This window comes from Peromyscus californicus, unplaced genomic scaffold, assembly GCF_007827085.1.
Source record: "Peromyscus californicus insignis strain IS unplaced genomic scaffold, ASM782708v3 Scaffold_6__1_contigs__length_162567912, whole genome shotgun sequence".
In the NCBI taxonomy this organism is placed as follows: domain Eukaryota; kingdom Metazoa; phylum Chordata; class Mammalia; order Rodentia; family Cricetidae; genus Peromyscus; species Peromyscus californicus.
Window position 1 is genome coordinate 50,963,949 of NW_026294584.1, and position 16,619 is coordinate 50,980,567.

The 16,619-nt window shown below is 40.0% G+C and overlaps 1 protein-coding gene across 4 annotated transcripts in view; it reads left to right on the forward strand.

The window, feature by feature from the left end:
- Trim24 (tripartite motif containing 24) overlaps positions 1-15,440 on the forward strand; it is a 114,933-nt gene extending 99,493 nt beyond the window's left edge. For all 4 annotated transcript variants that reach the window (XM_052720073.1, XM_052720075.1, XM_052720072.1 and 1 more), the window contains exons 13-19: positions 309-381; positions 1,773-1,941; positions 3,511-3,839; positions 4,553-4,685; positions 6,984-7,058; positions 10,704-10,853; positions 11,483-15,440. In XM_052720073.1, coding sequence (XP_052576033.1) covers positions 309-381; positions 1,773-1,941; positions 3,511-3,839; positions 4,553-4,685; positions 6,984-7,058; positions 10,704-10,853; positions 11,483-11,692 — 1,139 coding nt within the window. In that variant the 3' untranslated portion in view covers positions 11,693-15,440. The remainder of the gene's footprint in view (positions 1-308; positions 382-1,772; positions 1,942-3,510; positions 3,840-4,552; positions 4,686-6,983; positions 7,059-10,703; positions 10,854-11,482) is intronic.
- Positions 15,441-16,619: the final 1,179 nt, after the last annotated feature.

Here is a 16,619-nt window from a genome sequence, read left to right on the forward strand (position 1 = left end):
TCTTCTGTAGTTCTCCCTAGCACTGTAGCCCTCTACTCTACTGCAAGGTAGACTTGATGAAAGTGTTTTTCTAGTACTTCAGGTTGAGAGTATGGAGATAACCAGTGATGCTCAGACCTTCTTACTGGCCAGAAGTCAATAGTACCATGACTATAAACTTTTGGTGTAACAAAATATTAAAGATATGCTATTGTTTCATAGAATTTTATTGGATGTTCCTGGTTTTGGTAAAATTTAAGTAAACACACTCAACAAACCTGAACACATAATTGTTAATTCACTTATTACGTCTATTTCCTCCTCCTCAGGACCTGTTACTATGACTAGTGTCCATCCCCCAATACGTTCACCTAGTGCCTCCAGCGTTGGGAGCCGAGGAAGGTAAATAGATTTAACCATGTGTACTGGTATAGTCTTTCCTCAGTATCCACAGAGAATTGGTTCCAGGACCCATCTCAGCCTGCAGATGCTCAAGTCTTTTAGGTGGTACAGTATTTGTATGTGACCTGCACATATATTTGTGTATGCTTTAAATCATCTCTTAGTTACTGATAGTGCCTAATACAATGTGACTGTCTTGTAAAACTTGTTATATTGCATTGTTTAGAGAGTAACGACACCCAGCTCACCCCCCAAATAGTCTGTACACGTTCAGTTACAGGCCCCTTCCCTCCCATCATGTGAAGGCCATGGACATGAAGAGCCAACTAACTGTGCATAAATAGCTTGCAGTTGCCCATGTTTTGATACTTGGTGCATCTTTTTTACTGTTGATTTTTAACTAATATTTTAATACAATAGGGTGGTTAAACTAGTACAACTTTAATCTTTAAAGATAGGAAGTATTTGTCTAAATGCTAAAACTAAGATAGTATTTGACATGCTAGCAAAGACAAAAGTAGTTATAGTAATATGTAGATAAATTTAGGAAAAAGCAGTATTTTCCTTATTGGTTTTTTGTTGTTGTTGTTGCTGCTGCTGTTGTTTTGAGACAGGCTATCACATGGTCAGGAACTCACTGATAGATGGGGCTGGCCTCTTAACTTCTGATGATGCCCATGCCTCTGTCTCTGAGTGAAGAAGCAATCTTTCCTTCATTGTTCTATGACTGTTAGAATGATCAAACATTGGTTCTAATTTAAAAGAAATTCTTTACAATTAAGTTCCTTCTTTAAGTTCATATTTACTTCTGCCCTCACTGTGTTTGAAAGTTACTTCTAGAGGTAAACCTCGTTTTTTGTTTTTTGGTTTTTTGGTTTTTTTTTTTTTTTTTAATCATCTGAAAGCAGCATTCTCTAGGAGGAAGTTGGCCTGTAGTCCCATGAGAACAGACTGGTTAATGGTGCAAGGTTTTTGTCCAGCTACTCCTTTCAAGAGCAACCACCAACAAATGATATTCTAGTGTCTTAACACAAACTGTTCATGAAGGCCTGGAGTTCTTGTTGTCCCCCAGAGTTCTTGTGACTAGACGGGGAATTGGGAAAGAATAAAACGATGTTAGTTCTAAGACCCCAGATCTAGCTGAGCAGTTAGAGAGCCTAAGAATACTTAAATTAGATTTTACTTACCTTTTCAGATACATGATAAATCTATTTGAAAGCTCAGTCTGTAGGCCTTTCTAGTATCAAGGAAATTGGTGTTAATACCAATCATTCACTGCTGATATAAAATGTGGTTATTCTTGTGAAGTTACATTACTCCAGGATGTTCTTTAGTTTACTACTTTTTAGGTTGTCTAATTTTGTATCCCTCTCTTCCTTTCTCCCTCAAAGCTCTGGCTCTTCCAGCAAACCAGCAGGAGCTGATTCTACACACAAAGTCCCAGTAGTCATGTTGGAGCCAATCCGAATAAAACAAGAAAACAGTGGACCACCTGAAAATTATGATTTTCCTGTTGTGATAGTAAAACAAGAATCAGATGAAGAATCTAGAACTCAAAATGTAATTACATCAGTGCTTACAGTACTCTTTCCATTTAAGAGGCAAGAAAAGGGTAGTCCTGACACAACACCCACAAAGTAGACTGTAGTATGAGAACAGAAGCTCCACAGGCATCTGTGGAGGGGAAAACCATATGGACAGTAGTCAAAGGATCTTACAGCCCCATGGGGACTGGCATTAGTGATGGGTACCAAGAGAATTCAGCAAACTGCAAGAGACTTACGTAATAATGGAGATAAACTAGGCACAGTAGTATGTGCTTCCGATGGATTCCAGCTGCTCAGAGGCTGAGGCAGAATTCCCACATTGCATTTAGAAAAGAAGAGGAAGGAGAAAGGAAAGACGAGACAGTGGAACAAGCTCAATTGTCCAACTTAGATTGATTGATTGGTTTTGTTTATATGAATGTCTTGCCCGCCTGTGTGTCCACCACATGTGTGTCTGATATCTGTACAGGTCTGTCCAAGGTGCGGAACTGGAGGTACAGGTGATTATGAGTGAGCCACCATGTGCGTTGTGGGAACTGAACCCAAGTTCTCCACTGAGCTAGCTCTCTAGACACCAAACTAAAAATATTTTAAATTACATTTTATTTTTTTTTTTTTTTGTGTGTGTGTGTGTGTGTGTGTGTCTGTGTGTGTGTCTGTGTGTGTGTCTGTGTCGAGGGGGGTGAGGGAGTGTCAGGGGGCATGTGGAAGTCAAGACAACTTGCTGAACTAGAGTCTCTCCTACTCTGGAAGTTCCAAGGAGTGAACTCAGGTTTTCTGTTAACCTTTTCCCACTAAGCAACCTTGTTGTCCTGGAACAAATTTAATTTGGAAATAATTACCTCCAAAGAATGTCTATGTTTAATTATATCCACATTTGTTACTTTCAAATTTCAGAAACAAAATTTAAAGGAGATAAATAAAAGCTTCTGGTTTTGATTAGGAATTTCCACCATCCTAGGGTCAAACACAGAATTTAGTTTAATCCTGGCAGAATAATATTTGTGTCTGTATTAGTTAAACTTCTATTGCTGTGATGAAACACGGTGACCAAAAGCAGCTTGGGGAGGAAAGAGTTTATTTAGTTTATTCTTCCACTTCACAGTTCATCAAAGGATGGTAGGACAGGAACTCAAAATGGGTCAGGAATCTGGAGGCAGGAGCTAGTGCACAGGCCATGGAGGGGTGCTGCTTACTGACTTGTTCCCATGGCTTGCTCAGTCAGCTTTCTAATAGAACCTAGGACCACCAGCCCAGGGATGGCACCACCCACAATGGGCTGGACCCTCCCCCATCAATTACTATTAAGAAAATGCCCTGCAGGCTAGCCTACAACCCGATCTTATGGAGGCATTTTCTAAATTGAGGGTCCCTCCTCTCAGATGGCTTCAGCTTGTCAAGTTGACATAAAACTAGCCAGCACAGTGTCTGAAATGTAATTTGAATTAGTAGCTTCAGTAAACCATCTTTACAGTTCATGTGATTGACTTCCACACTGCCCACCTTGTCTTTAAAAGATTAAAAGATCACTTTCAAAACATGCATGCATACATAAATAATAATGTTCTCTCTTTGGTTGCAGACTAACTATCCAAGAAGTATACTTACATCCCTCCTCTTAAACAGTAATCAGAGCTCTGCTTCTGAGGAAGCTATGTTAAGATCTGATGCTCCTGATAGCACAGGAGATCAACCTGGACTTCATCAGGAAAATTCCTCAAATGGAAAGCCTGAGTGCCTGGATGCCTCCCAGAAGTCCCCTGTGCATGTCGGGGAGACAAGGAAGGAGGATGACCCCAATGAAGACTGGTGTGCAGTTTGTCAAAATGGAGGGGAACTCCTTTGCTGTGAAAAGTGTCCTAAAGTATTCCACCTCACTTGTCACGTGCCCACATTGACAAATTTCCCAAGGTAAAACAGTACTTCTCTCTGAAGTATAAAGCGTGTTGTTAGGAGTGTGGCATAGTACTAGAACTTCTTGGCTAGCATACACATGGCCCAGAGTGCTGTTCCCCACTGCTGCAAGGAAATAGAAAAGTCACAGTACTTTAGAGGAACATGGATGTAATTGGAAGCAGTGACATGGGAGTGGAAGGAGAGAGAGAAGGGGGAGAAGGGGGAGAAGGGGGTCAGGTGGGAGGAAGAGCTTTTTCAATGCAACAGTCGTTACAAATTGACAGTTGTTATAACTAACACAAAACCTTTATAAAGATTGAATTCATTTGGCACAAATGCATACTTGAAAGTCCCTAACTCTGATCTACAGTTTCCTGTTCGCTGCTTCCTAGTGTTTGTGCTTCTCAGAAAGCTCATCTGTTGTGATAAATAATAATGGGCCCTAGCTGGCCTTGGTGGCACACACCTGTAACCAAGCATGGAGGAGATAGGGGAGGATCAGAAGTGTGATGTTTAGTCAGACTTTAATACTATTAACTTCTTAGACCTTTGCATCAAATTTCTGCCATTTCTTCTCCATACTGCTTTGTACCTAGTAATAAGTGATAAATAGGCAGAGAATAAAACCCATGCCAAAGAAACACGTCATAGATGGCCTGCAGGTGGTGGGAAGGGTGGGAAAGAGAGACCTGATATACTCAGAACTCAAAGGTACGTTATCCCAACAGTGGAGAATGGATTTGTACTTTCTGCCGAGACTTATCTAAGCCAGAAGTTGAATATGATTGTGATGCTCCCAGTCACAACTCAGAAAAAAGGAAAACCGAAGGCCTTACTAAATTAACGCCAATAGATAAAAGGGTAAGTTTTTGAACATTTCCACACTGGGGTATTAATTAGTATTAGTATTTTTGTTGCATGTGTTGATTTTTATACTGAATTCTTTGTCCTTTAAGTCTCTCCTTTTTCCCCCTTTCCTTCTACACGCAGAATATAAATTTTAAATAATCAATAACAAGCTGTGGTTGTGTGTGTGTCTGTGTCTGTCTGTCTGTCTGTCTGTCTACACTCGTGTGGGATCTAACCCATGCCTCTACACATGGAGGCCAGAGGTTGACCTAACATATCTTTCTTTTTTGCTTTCCTTTTTTTTTTTTTTTTTTTTTTTTTGGTTTTTCAAGACAGGGTTTCTCTGTGTAGTTTTGGTGCCTGTCCTGGATCTCAATCTGTAGACCAGGCTAGCCTTGAACTCACAGAGATCCGCCTGGCTCTGCCTCCCATCTTATTTTTGAGACAAGGCCTGTCCCTGACTTGAAGCTCCTGGGGCTAGGCTGTCACTTGTCTCCTCCTCCTCTCTCATACTAGAGTTACAGCTGGATGCCACCATGCCTGGCTTTTTTACTTGGGTGCTAAGGATCCAAATCTGGGTCCTTGTGCTTACATAGAGCTGTAGCTTCTTAATTAAACACAAGAAAACTTAATTAGGTAATTTAAAATACTATACTTGAACAGAATGAACTGTATGTCCTTGGTAGAAAGAGCTGGGCTTTGGTTTGTGAGGGGTAGTGCTAGAAGACAGCCTCAGGTGAATTTATTTTTTAAACATAATCTCTCATTGCTCTGGAGTTTAGGGATCAGGGTAGGCTGCCTGGGCGGTGAGCCCTAAGGTGCCACCATTCTCCACATCTATATTGCTGGGATTTTAAGTATTCGTTAGCGAATCTAGCTTTCTTACATTCCATCTTGGAACTCAGTCCAGGCGCTCCTCACTCCACTGACTGTCCACCTAAAGCTTGGCTTTTTTCTTTTCTTTCTTTCTTTCTTTCTTTCTTTCTTTCTTTCTTTCTTTCTTTTTTTTTTTAACCTAAGGACACACTCTGTAGGTCCGGCTAAACTAGAACTGTCGGTGTGGCATATCCTAGCCTTGAGTTCACAACTTTGCAAGTACTTGTGATTACAGGTCACCATGCCCAGCTTTGTTTTTGATTTTTTTTTTTTTAATTTGAGACAGGATGTCACTGTTAGTCCAGTCTGTCATCAGATGGTGATCCTCCTGCCTCAGCTTCCCATCCCTAGTTTTATAGGAATGAGATATAATGCCTAGCTTTAGTCTAAGCTTTTAAATTTTGCCTACTTTAATTTTTGTCCTGTTTCATTTTTTATCACTAATTGATTTTGTTTCTCAGACTCTTTTGAGAATTGACAGCAAGATTGACTTTTTAATGTTCCTGGAAATAATTCCATACTTTGACCACATGAAAATTTATTTAACATTTAACTATAATTTTTTATTAGTAAAGAATTTATCAAAATACATTTTATAAAAAATAAGCCATGCAGTGGTATCGAACACCTTTGATCTCAGCACTCAGGAGACAGAGGCAGGTGGATCTCTGTGAGTTCCAGGACATCTTGGGCTACACAGAGAAACCATGTCTCAACCTCCCCATCCTCCCCCCCCCCACCCCCGTCCAAAAAAAAGAGAAACAATCTGAGAATTGGCGTGTAAGACAGGGAACCTGCACTTGTTGCCAGTACTGTAGATGTTCCCTGGGAGGCGGTCACTGGCCTGAGAGGAGGAAGTGGCTGAGCTCACAACAGGCCGTCTCTGTTTACAAGTCAGGGCTTACAGGGAAAAGGCTCTGCACTACATTGCTTCCTCCAGTGACTGCTGATTCACACAGCTGGACTAGAATGATGGGGTGGGGTGGGGGGCAGTTTTGTCTTGAGGAACTCGAAATGTGTGTTTTCTAGTGAGATTGGTTTATTGACCTAATTACAGGAACTCTCCTATCCATATTTCCTAAGTTGTTAGTTAATGGAAAACAAAACCCAAAGATTTAATGTGTCTGTCTCTATCTGTCTTCCTTCCTTCCTTTCTCTCCTTTCTTTCTTTTTTGTTTAGGTTTTTGGTTTTTCTAAATAGGGTTTCTGTGTAGCCCTGACCTGGAACTCAGTCTGTAGACCAGACTGGCCTTGAACTCATAGAAATCTGCCTGCTTCCTGAGTGCTGGGATTAAAGGTGTGCACCAGCACTGCCTGGCTAGATTCAGTGTTTCTTATGTATTCCTCAGGCTTTAATTTTTATTCTGAGGCCTGCGGATTGTTTTAGGAAATAAGCTGTGATTTCATTGTTTTATTATTTGTGTTTTTCACTAGAAATGTGAACGCCTGCTTCTGTTTCTTTACTGCCATGAAATGAGCCTGGCTTTCCAAGACCCTGTTCCTCTAACTGTAAGTATTAGTGTCATTTGTACTCGTTTACATGGTCAGATAATTTTTTTTTAATTTGATTTATGAGAACCTGATTTCTTTATCATTTCAATAATTTCTTGTATCTAATACAAATTTTTTTTGTGGGTGGTCCTGTGGGGAGTGTGTGCAGGTATTGGACAGTGCGGGGCACAGATCAACCTTGAATGTGGTTTTGTGAGACAGGATCTCTCTGTGGGATTTAGGATTTAGGACTCATGGATTAGTCCAGGCTGGCTCTCCAGTAATCCACAGGAATCTTCCTGTCTTTGCTTCCTCAGGGCTGGGTTTCTAAGTGTGTGCTGTCATGCCTGGCGTTTTACATGGGTGCTTGTGGTCAGATCATGTCCTCAGGGTGCATAGTAAGCACTTGGCTGCTGAGCTTTCTCCCCAGACTCCTAATCCAGATCTTACACACACACACACACACACACACACACACACACACACACACACACACACACACACACTGCTTTCATCTTAAATACAAGCTAATTTTTTTTTATTTTATTTATTTATTTATTTTTTGGTTTTTCGAGACAGGGTTTCTCTGTGTAGCTTTGTGCCTTTCCTGGAACTCACTCTGTAGACCAGGTTGGCCTCAAACTCACAGAGATCCACCTGGCTCTGCCTCCCAAGTGCTGGGATTAAAGGCATGCGCCGGCGGCACCGCCGCCGCCGCCGCCGCCGCCACCACCACCCAGTTTTTTTTAAAATTAATTTTTTTAGTTGTCATAATGAAACCAAGTATTTTATATGCTGTTTTCAAACATAGACATCATTTAGTTTGCTCATTTTCTCACATTCACACGCACACCCTCACTATCCTCCTAGATCGTCTTCTCCCACTGATTCCCTTCCTCTCCCCAAGCCTTCTGCTTCCTTGTAGTACATGTGTGTACACCTGCATTTATGTATGTGGGAGGTTGGGGGGGAGGTGTTAAATCTAAATTCCACATAAGACAGAGAACAAAATTTGTCTTTTGTTTTCCCACTACCCTGTCTTGTTTCCTCTCTACCACTTTTAAGGCTCTTCCTCCCTCCACATAGTTCCACTTCCTGCCATATGTAGTATTTCTTTTTCTCTCATTTAGTTCACTTGACATGATGATATCAAGTTTTATTCATCATCCTACAAACGACGTAATTTCACTAAACAGATGAATGTTAACGGCAATTGGCTGAAACTCTCTGTTTGTTTCTCGGATACCCTTCTCATCCCACCCAGATTATTACAAGTATGGAATAACTTTGGTACCTTTACAGTATCAGAAAGGATCCCATACCTAAACTATGTTCTCTTTCTGTGGTACCTGAAGCTCTCTCTGAAACTGAATAAATATGGTTGTGGTTGTGGTTGGGTTGGGTTTTCTAAGACTGGATCTCCTGTTTCCCAGGTTGGCCTCAAAACAGTGTAGAGGGAGAATGACCTTGAATTTCCTGACCCTCCCACCTCCACCTCCCAATTACATTTCTATTTGTGGTTTGTTGGGTTTTAAAAATTAATGCAAACTAGAAAGAAGAAAACTGATAAATAATTTAACTTGGGATAGTCAATTTCATGTTAGAAAATATTTTGTACAGTGAATATGTATCTCACTGTGTAGCCCATGTTGGCCTGGAACTTGAAGGGTCCCGCTGCATCACCATGTCTGTTTCTAATAATTAAGTTTTTGGAAGTAAGACTTTTCTTAGGGTACTGTGGATTGAACCCGGGGCTTACATATACAGCTACTAAACTACAGCCCCAGCCCAAAAAAAGAAATAAGTACTTGAGGAGAAAGGATCTTTCAAACCCAAAAGAGGTGGAAGTTTGTGTTGCCAGTACATACTTAAAAATGTAACCCAAAATTTTTGCTTTTTATGATTCTGGCTTACCAGTAGCAACAGCCACAAGTTAACCCCTTTTTCTTGATGTAAATCATTTGATAAAACCACCTCATTACTCCTCTGAAATTGCCAGGATTATTCATTGGGAATATAAACTGATTTTCAGCAGGTTTAACGTTTTCAGGGTCATGCTATTGAGTATCAGAACTAAGGATCAGGCCCTTCACTACTTGAAATAGTACAAGACAAAATCACTTTGATCCATCCTTTTTAATTGGGTATTTGTTTGCTTGTTTTAGAAACAGAGTCTTGCTCTGTAGCCTCTGATGGCCTAGAACTCACTATCTAGACCAGGCTGGTCTGGAACTCATAGAGATTCTCCTGAATCTGCCTCCCCAGTGCTGGTATTAAAGACATGCACCAACACCACAACCAGGCCTCTCCATCAGATTTACCAGATAGCTTTGCTAGATAAAGCAACCATGAACCATGTGTCACAATTACTCAAATTTTTTTTCTTTCTTTCTTTTTTTTTTTTTTTTTTGAGATTGGGTCTCAGTGTCTCACTGTGTACCCCTGGCTAGCCTGGAATTTGCTATATAAATCAGGCTGGCCTCCAACTCATAGATCTGCCTGCCTTTGCCTCCCAGGTGCTGGGATTAAAGGCATGCCCCACTATGCACATTTTAATAATTACTTTGTATTTAATAATGAAGAGGGAGCATATAGGAGATTTAAAAGGAAACACATGACGGCATTTTCCATTAAAAGTCATTGCTAATTAGGTCATAGGGTACTTCTGCTTTTAGTTTTCTGAGCAGCTCCATACTGATGTCTATAATTAATCGATTGATATCCCCACCAGCAGTGTAGAAGAGTTTGCTTTTCCCATATCCATCAGCATTCCCCCTACCCACCCCCTCACCCCCATTTGTGTGTGTGTGTGTGTGTGTGTGTGTGTGTGTGTGTGTGTGTGTGTGTGTTCGTGTGTTCGTGTTCATTCCTTAACGGTAACAGTTCTGACTGGGGTAGAATCTCAGTGTAATTTCAGTTTTTACTTTCCTGATAGCTAAGGTTATTAAACATTTTTTTCTTAATGTTTATTGGCCATTTATACTTATTTCATCTCTTCTGATTTATATGTTCAGAGGACACTATAACAGAGATGCTTGCACATTCACATTTATTATAGCATTGTTCACAATAGCTGATAGAATAAGCCTAGCTGTCCATCAGCAGGTGAAAAGATTTAAAAAATGCTGTGTGTTTACATAATGAATTTTTAGTCAGCTATAAAGAATTAAATTATGTCATTTTCTAGAAAATAGATACAAATAGAGATAATCCTATGAAATGAAATGCAGAAGATGTTGCATATTTTCTCTCAATTATGGGTCTCCTGGTATTCCATACACATCTATGACATGAAAGCTGATGGGATCTGGGCATTTAAGAGGGGAGACTTTGGGGATAGGAGAAGGGGAATGTGGGCTAAAGGGAAGAAGGGGGATATGGTCATGATATATTATATACATATATGATGCACTTAAAACTACCTGTGTGATACCCAACACTGTGTACAATGAATATATACCAATATGAAATGTTCGTTTTTAGAGAAAGTGCTACAAAACCTGTGTATGAAACACAGTAGGTACTTGAAAGTGTTGATGAACAGATTTGCTTCTTGATTTTGTTTTCCACCAGTGACAAGATAATGTGAAGAAAAATAGCATGTGTTATAGGACCAGGTACAATTTACTTATTTATATTATAATAATTCATTTGTTTTGTAAGGTGCCTGATTATTATAAAATAATTAAAAACCCAATGGACTTGTCAACCATCAAGAAAAGACTTCAGGAGGATTATTGCATGTATACAAAGCCTGAAGATTTTGTAGCTGATTTTAGATTGATCTTTCAGAACTGTGCTGAATTCAATGAGGTGAGATGGGGAGAGGCGACAGCAGTGTGAAGAGTAATCTTACCCCAGACAGCTCCAACAGTGAGGTGCCCACAGTGTCTGTGCTTCAGGGTTGCCAGGGTATGAAGGAAGTTACTAGCAAGACTTAGACACACTTGATTTGCAGTTTTATCACGTACTAAGTCCAAATGCAAGACACCTCATACCAAGATAGTTTAGAGTGTATATAAGTATTTACCATTCCTTCCTCTTATTTTGCAAACTGTGTACTTTTAGACTTTGATTTCTGTGCTTATCTTGAAATAGTAAGAATGTACCAAAAGTTCTTGTTTACCAATCTTCTGAGTCCCTTTGAACTGTGTCTTTCTTGTTGGTTCTGCTTGTTCTTCTGTTGTACCACATTTTTTCATTCTTGAGATCCCTGTCCATGATGATCTTGTCATCTTGCTGATGTGATCTATCCCTATCATTCCCACCTCTTTTTCGAATGATTCAATAAAAAAGTCTTACTTATTAGCGGGCCTTCTCTAGACTTTATGTTGCCCCCACTAGCTGTGTGCCAGAAAGGAACAGAATTGTGAGAGGTTATTTTTATTGACTAAAATGTTGGTCTTTTGGCTTTTAATTCCTATCTTTATTTTATCCCACAGCCTGATTCGGAAGTAGCCAATGCTGGTATAAAACTTGAAAGCTATTTTGAAGAACTTTTAAAGAATCTTTATCCAGAAAAAAGGTTTCCAAAACTAGAATTCAGGAATGAACCAGAAGATATTAAGTTCAGTGATGACTCGGATGATGACTTTGTGCAGCCCCGGAAGAAGCGTCTCAAGAGCCTGGAGGACCGCCAGCTGCTTAAGTGAGCAGCTTCCAGCCATACACTCTCTAAGAAAATTTCCTTTCCAAAATAAAAACAAAACCTTGTCAGTGATTTAACACCGCGACAAAGGAGGGTTTGTGACCTCTCTGATGTGTGTTTGCTGTTTACTAGACTTTGGTTTTTAATAACCCATTTCTTTAACCTCTTGTCATTGGTAATTTAAAAAAGAGGAAGGAAGGAAATGTGTAGAAGAATAAAAGGAGGAAGAAAGATTAAAAAAAAGAAGAAACTGCAAAGAAAGAAAAGACATTCTTCCCACTACTTGGATTTCATACAACAGTCGAGAATAAAAGCTACAATAGAAAGGAAATAGATTTTGAAGTAAGTCGAGATTTTAGTGTGATATGAGTGTGTGTGGTGATCCATTTTAGAATATTAATGCTACTACCCACTAATTATGGCCAACAATAAGAGTTAGGTTTACTGTGCTTAAAAGCAGCCCTCCCCAAACACGAGTGGGAAGAAGAGTCCTTTCCCGAGTGCCTGCTGGAAAGGTGTAGACAGATGCTCTGAAGACAGCTAGTAGTGTCTATGTAAGATGGCAAATGCATTAAAGGAAATCAGGAAAAACAAATGTTTGCTTATTGGTTTTGTTCTTATCTTGTCTGTTGGAGATGCTGGGCATAGCAGGTCTTCAAGGCCGTTCTTTGATGGATTCCTAGATCTACCTTTTCTTCAGCTTCCTTTAAGGAAGTAAGTGTGCATGTTAGCTGTTGCTGTTTGATTTTACCCCCTACTGTGCAGGTGGTGCTTGTAGAGCAAGCCTCATGGTTTTCAGTGTGGCTTTTCTCTTGTTTGTTATTTTTGGGGCTTTTGTTTGTTTATTTGTTTGTTTTATCGAGACAGGGTCTCACTATGTAGCCCTGGCTGTCCTGGAACTCACTGTGTAGACCAAGCTGGCCTTGAACTCAGAGATCCACCTGCCTCTACCTCCTGAGTGCTGGGATTAAAGGTGTGTGCCACTCTGCCCAGCTCGCAGTATGGCTTTTAGTAGTACCGTCAAATATAAAATACAATAGGGTACACATACAATATTTGATAGAAGATTTCAACTTGTGCCCTGGTGGCCACCCAGTTTAAGTTCCCTGAAAGGGCTTTCATCTGTCTTTATCATTTCAAGTGGAAAGTATGTTATGGGGTTTGGAAGAAATCAATTGTGGGGGGTGGTGTAAGTGGGAAAAAATATTTTTTCTGAAGCATCTGTTTGCTGGTCTTCTGCTCACTTGTTTTTGTTTTTAACAGAACTCCATATTTTATCATTGATCTGCCTTAATTTAGAATTTAATTTTCTTTTTGGGAGAGAGAAGAAAGATTTATTCCTTTTGCTTGTTTGGTTTTTGGTGTTTTTGGTATTGTTTTGGTTTTTTTTGGGGGGGGGGGCTGAGATGAACAAAGCACCAATGAGATTAAGATAGAATAAAATCATTGTACCATTGTACTAGCCCAATACTTGACAAATACAAGGGCATCTTTAGTTTGCCATAGCAAACTTTGAGTATTAAGGCTTTTTAATTGTTTGACTAGAGACAATTTTTTCTTTGGGTTGACGGAAGAAAACACAGCTGGCATGAGGATGTATTTGGTTGCATTGCCTCCCATGAATTAAAATGTAGCTGGAAGTACCAGCACTTGGAAGGTGGAGGCAGGAGAATCAAAAGTTCAAGGTCCTACATAGCCAGGTTGAGGCCAGACTATGTGATATGAGACCCTGTTTGGGTGGGGGGAAAGACGATGATTCCTATCCATGTCACATTTCTAAGATTGTTAGCTGGAGAATGTTGTGTGCATACCTTATTAGCAATAGTTTCCCATTCTCTAAGTAAACAATCTATAATCCAGTTATGTATTGTAACAGTCTTAATCAGTTTTTTAAATAATGTGTTATATGGTGATATTTGTTGTGGTGATTTGAATGTGCAGCTGACATTTGTTCTGCAAACACAGTCTGAACAAATTGACAATATATAGACCCTTGGAAGTGGGGTTCAGTTCAGTCTGGCCTTGAACTCTGGTCCTTCTACCTCTACCTCCCTGGTGCAGGGATTAAAGTAGTGTGCCACCATGCCCTCGGCTTTGGGGTTTTTTGTTTTGTTTTGTTATTCAGGGGAAGTGGATGATATGTATACCTTAAAACTTGTGTGGTTAAGTCCAGCATTTAGAGTGTAACAGCTGTGGAACCTTTTTTTTTTAATATTTTAAAGATTTATTTATTTTATTTCACATGTATGCTCGTTTGCCTCCATATGTCTGTGCACCGTGTATGCGCCTGGTGCCCACCCACCTAGGCTAGAAGAGGGTATTGGATACCCTAGAACTGGCATTACAGAGGATTGTCAGCCACCATATGGGTGCTGGGAACCAAACCTGGGTCCTCTGCAAGAGCAATAAATGCTCTTAACCACTGAGCCATCTCTCCAGCCCCAGCTGTGGAACTTTGGACAATATGTTTCTTTTTGCTATCTTAGAATACTGTTCTCTGGTAGACTGTCTTCCATACTTGTCACTTGAGTTAAAGCAGTACTTACGTAAATTATTTTGAGAATTACCACTAAGGGGGAGGCAGGGCTTCAATAAGGTAAACATAATTTTTATGTATTTCAGCCAGAATGTCTACTAATACACCCCAAACAGTCACTATTAGAGTCTATGCCATAGTAACCTTTTAAAATAATGTTACATTTCATCATTACAAGTTTTTGCTGAATCAAAGACAGTTCAGAACCATGTTTCATGTAATGATACATAATATATTATTAAAAGTAAATGTCTTGAGTTTTTTTCTATAAGTAACACTACTGTCATGATCTCTAAGTCTCATGACCTGATCATTGAAAGTAACAATGTGTTCAGGTGGATCCAAGCTAAATGGTCATAAACTCTAACAGAAAAACAGTCGAACTCTACCCCACATTGGTAAGAAAATAAAATGTTCATTACGATTAAGCAGTCTTGATCTAAACTTATTCCAGCGTTTACTTCTGAGAGCCCTGGATCAAAGTTCTCCTGCCACAGACACACTGTTCTTGCTGAATGTGACCATTACCTTTGGCAGAGGTTTATAGATATGGAGACCGCGCTGGGGGTGGGAAGGGTGGGGTTTACTTTTACTTAACTCTAACTCAAAGCTTTCCCGTGTGCCAAGCACCTGATCTCTCTGGCAGTCGGGAAACTCCCACAGACAGTGACTTGCGTGGTCGAGGCAGAAGCATAAATGGACTGAGTAGTAGTAAAGGCAGACGACCCCTTCACATCAGCGGCTGGCAGTGTGGTCCCCGCTGTACTGAATTCACAGGCCTGCTGCTTTTCTCGATAGAGGAATGAGAAGAGTACAATAACTCCCACCACAGTAGCTTTGCCTTTCTAAGCTAAAGACTGGGCTTTGGCTGCCACCCAGCGGAGGTGCAGAAGTGTAACTTGAGAACACTGTCAGAAATGCCCCTCCAGTCAGAACGGTGAATACACTGCCAGCTCCTCATTTAGAAGGTACATTTGCAGGTCACTGCTGTATCAGTATGTACACTTTTTACGTTGTTTAACATGTATGGAAGGCTCTCCTTTTGCTGAGGCCTGATCCAAACTAATGTGAGCTGCTTCCTGAGAACCAAAAGATTTTGAGTTGCAATTGAAAATGTCGTAAAAAGAAAGTTGAATTCATTTCCTGTTTAAAGTCCATATGAATGAGGGGAATAGAGTGATTGGTTGATCATTAAAATTGTGGATGTGACCCTGAATTCAATTACTGTATTTTTTCAATCAAATAACCGTGCCATATTTAAGTATTTTATAGTTCCATGTAAACTAATAATTGATAATGTTATATTATTTTGACTTGGGTGGGAATTCTGTCATAATTCCTATACAGGTGACTTACATTCCTTCGATAGTCAGGTCACAGGCTTCTCCGTGGAGGTTTCGCAAGATGGGAAGAACATCTGAGGCAACAGGAATTGGAGACTTTGGTTTTTGTTTCTTCAGGGATTGGTGCTTTGGATTTCATAAAAATTAACTGGTAGATTTTTTTACTGTGACTATTTTACTGCAGCCGAGACTTTTGTAATGGAAGACTTAATGAAGAAATGCATTTTCGTAGTATTTGACCTAGTGTGAGCCTGTAATCGTAGCCCTCGTCTATTCCTGTAACTGCAGCACTGTTGCCTGTAGGGATGTGGTATGGGCCATAAATGACAGGAGAACTCTTTAATTCTAAAACGTATTTCCTTGACCTTCAAAAGATAAACCAAGAAAAAAGTGACAAGTAGGAAAAAAAAATACACTATAGTATTTTCCTCCTTGGAGGTAGATTTTAACTGGTTACCTAACCCAGTCTAAGGGTATACTAAGGACGGTTTAAGAAGGCCACCCCAGCCTGGAAGCGGTGACACAAGCCTTTGATCCCAGCACTGGGGAGGCAGAGCCAGGCGGATCTCTGAGTTCAAGGCCAGCCTCATCTACAGAGTGAGTTCCAGGACAGGCTCCAAAGCTACACAAAGAAACCCTGTCCCCCCCAAAAAAAAAAGAAAAAGAAAAAAAAGAAAAGAAAGAAAGCCACCCCAACATACAAAAGGTCCAGTTCATAGTACAGAGGAAGTTTTGTCATGAAAATCTTAAAACTTCGCTTATATTCACTTTATCTTAAAATTGTGGAAAGTATGATACTCATAAGTGATAACATTTTAAAGTCACCACTGGACTTTTTAAATATTTCTGTATTTTGTGTCTACTGGTGTCTTTCTTGCATCTATCCATCTCTGTTCCATAAGCATGAGGTACGGACATTGTGAATTACCACATATGTGCTGGGAATTGAACCTGGTTCCTCTAGAAAAGCAGTCGGTGTACTTAACCACTGAACCATCTCTCCAGCCCCACTTCTGAGCTTTTAGTAGATCTTTGGTGGAAATGATCAATTG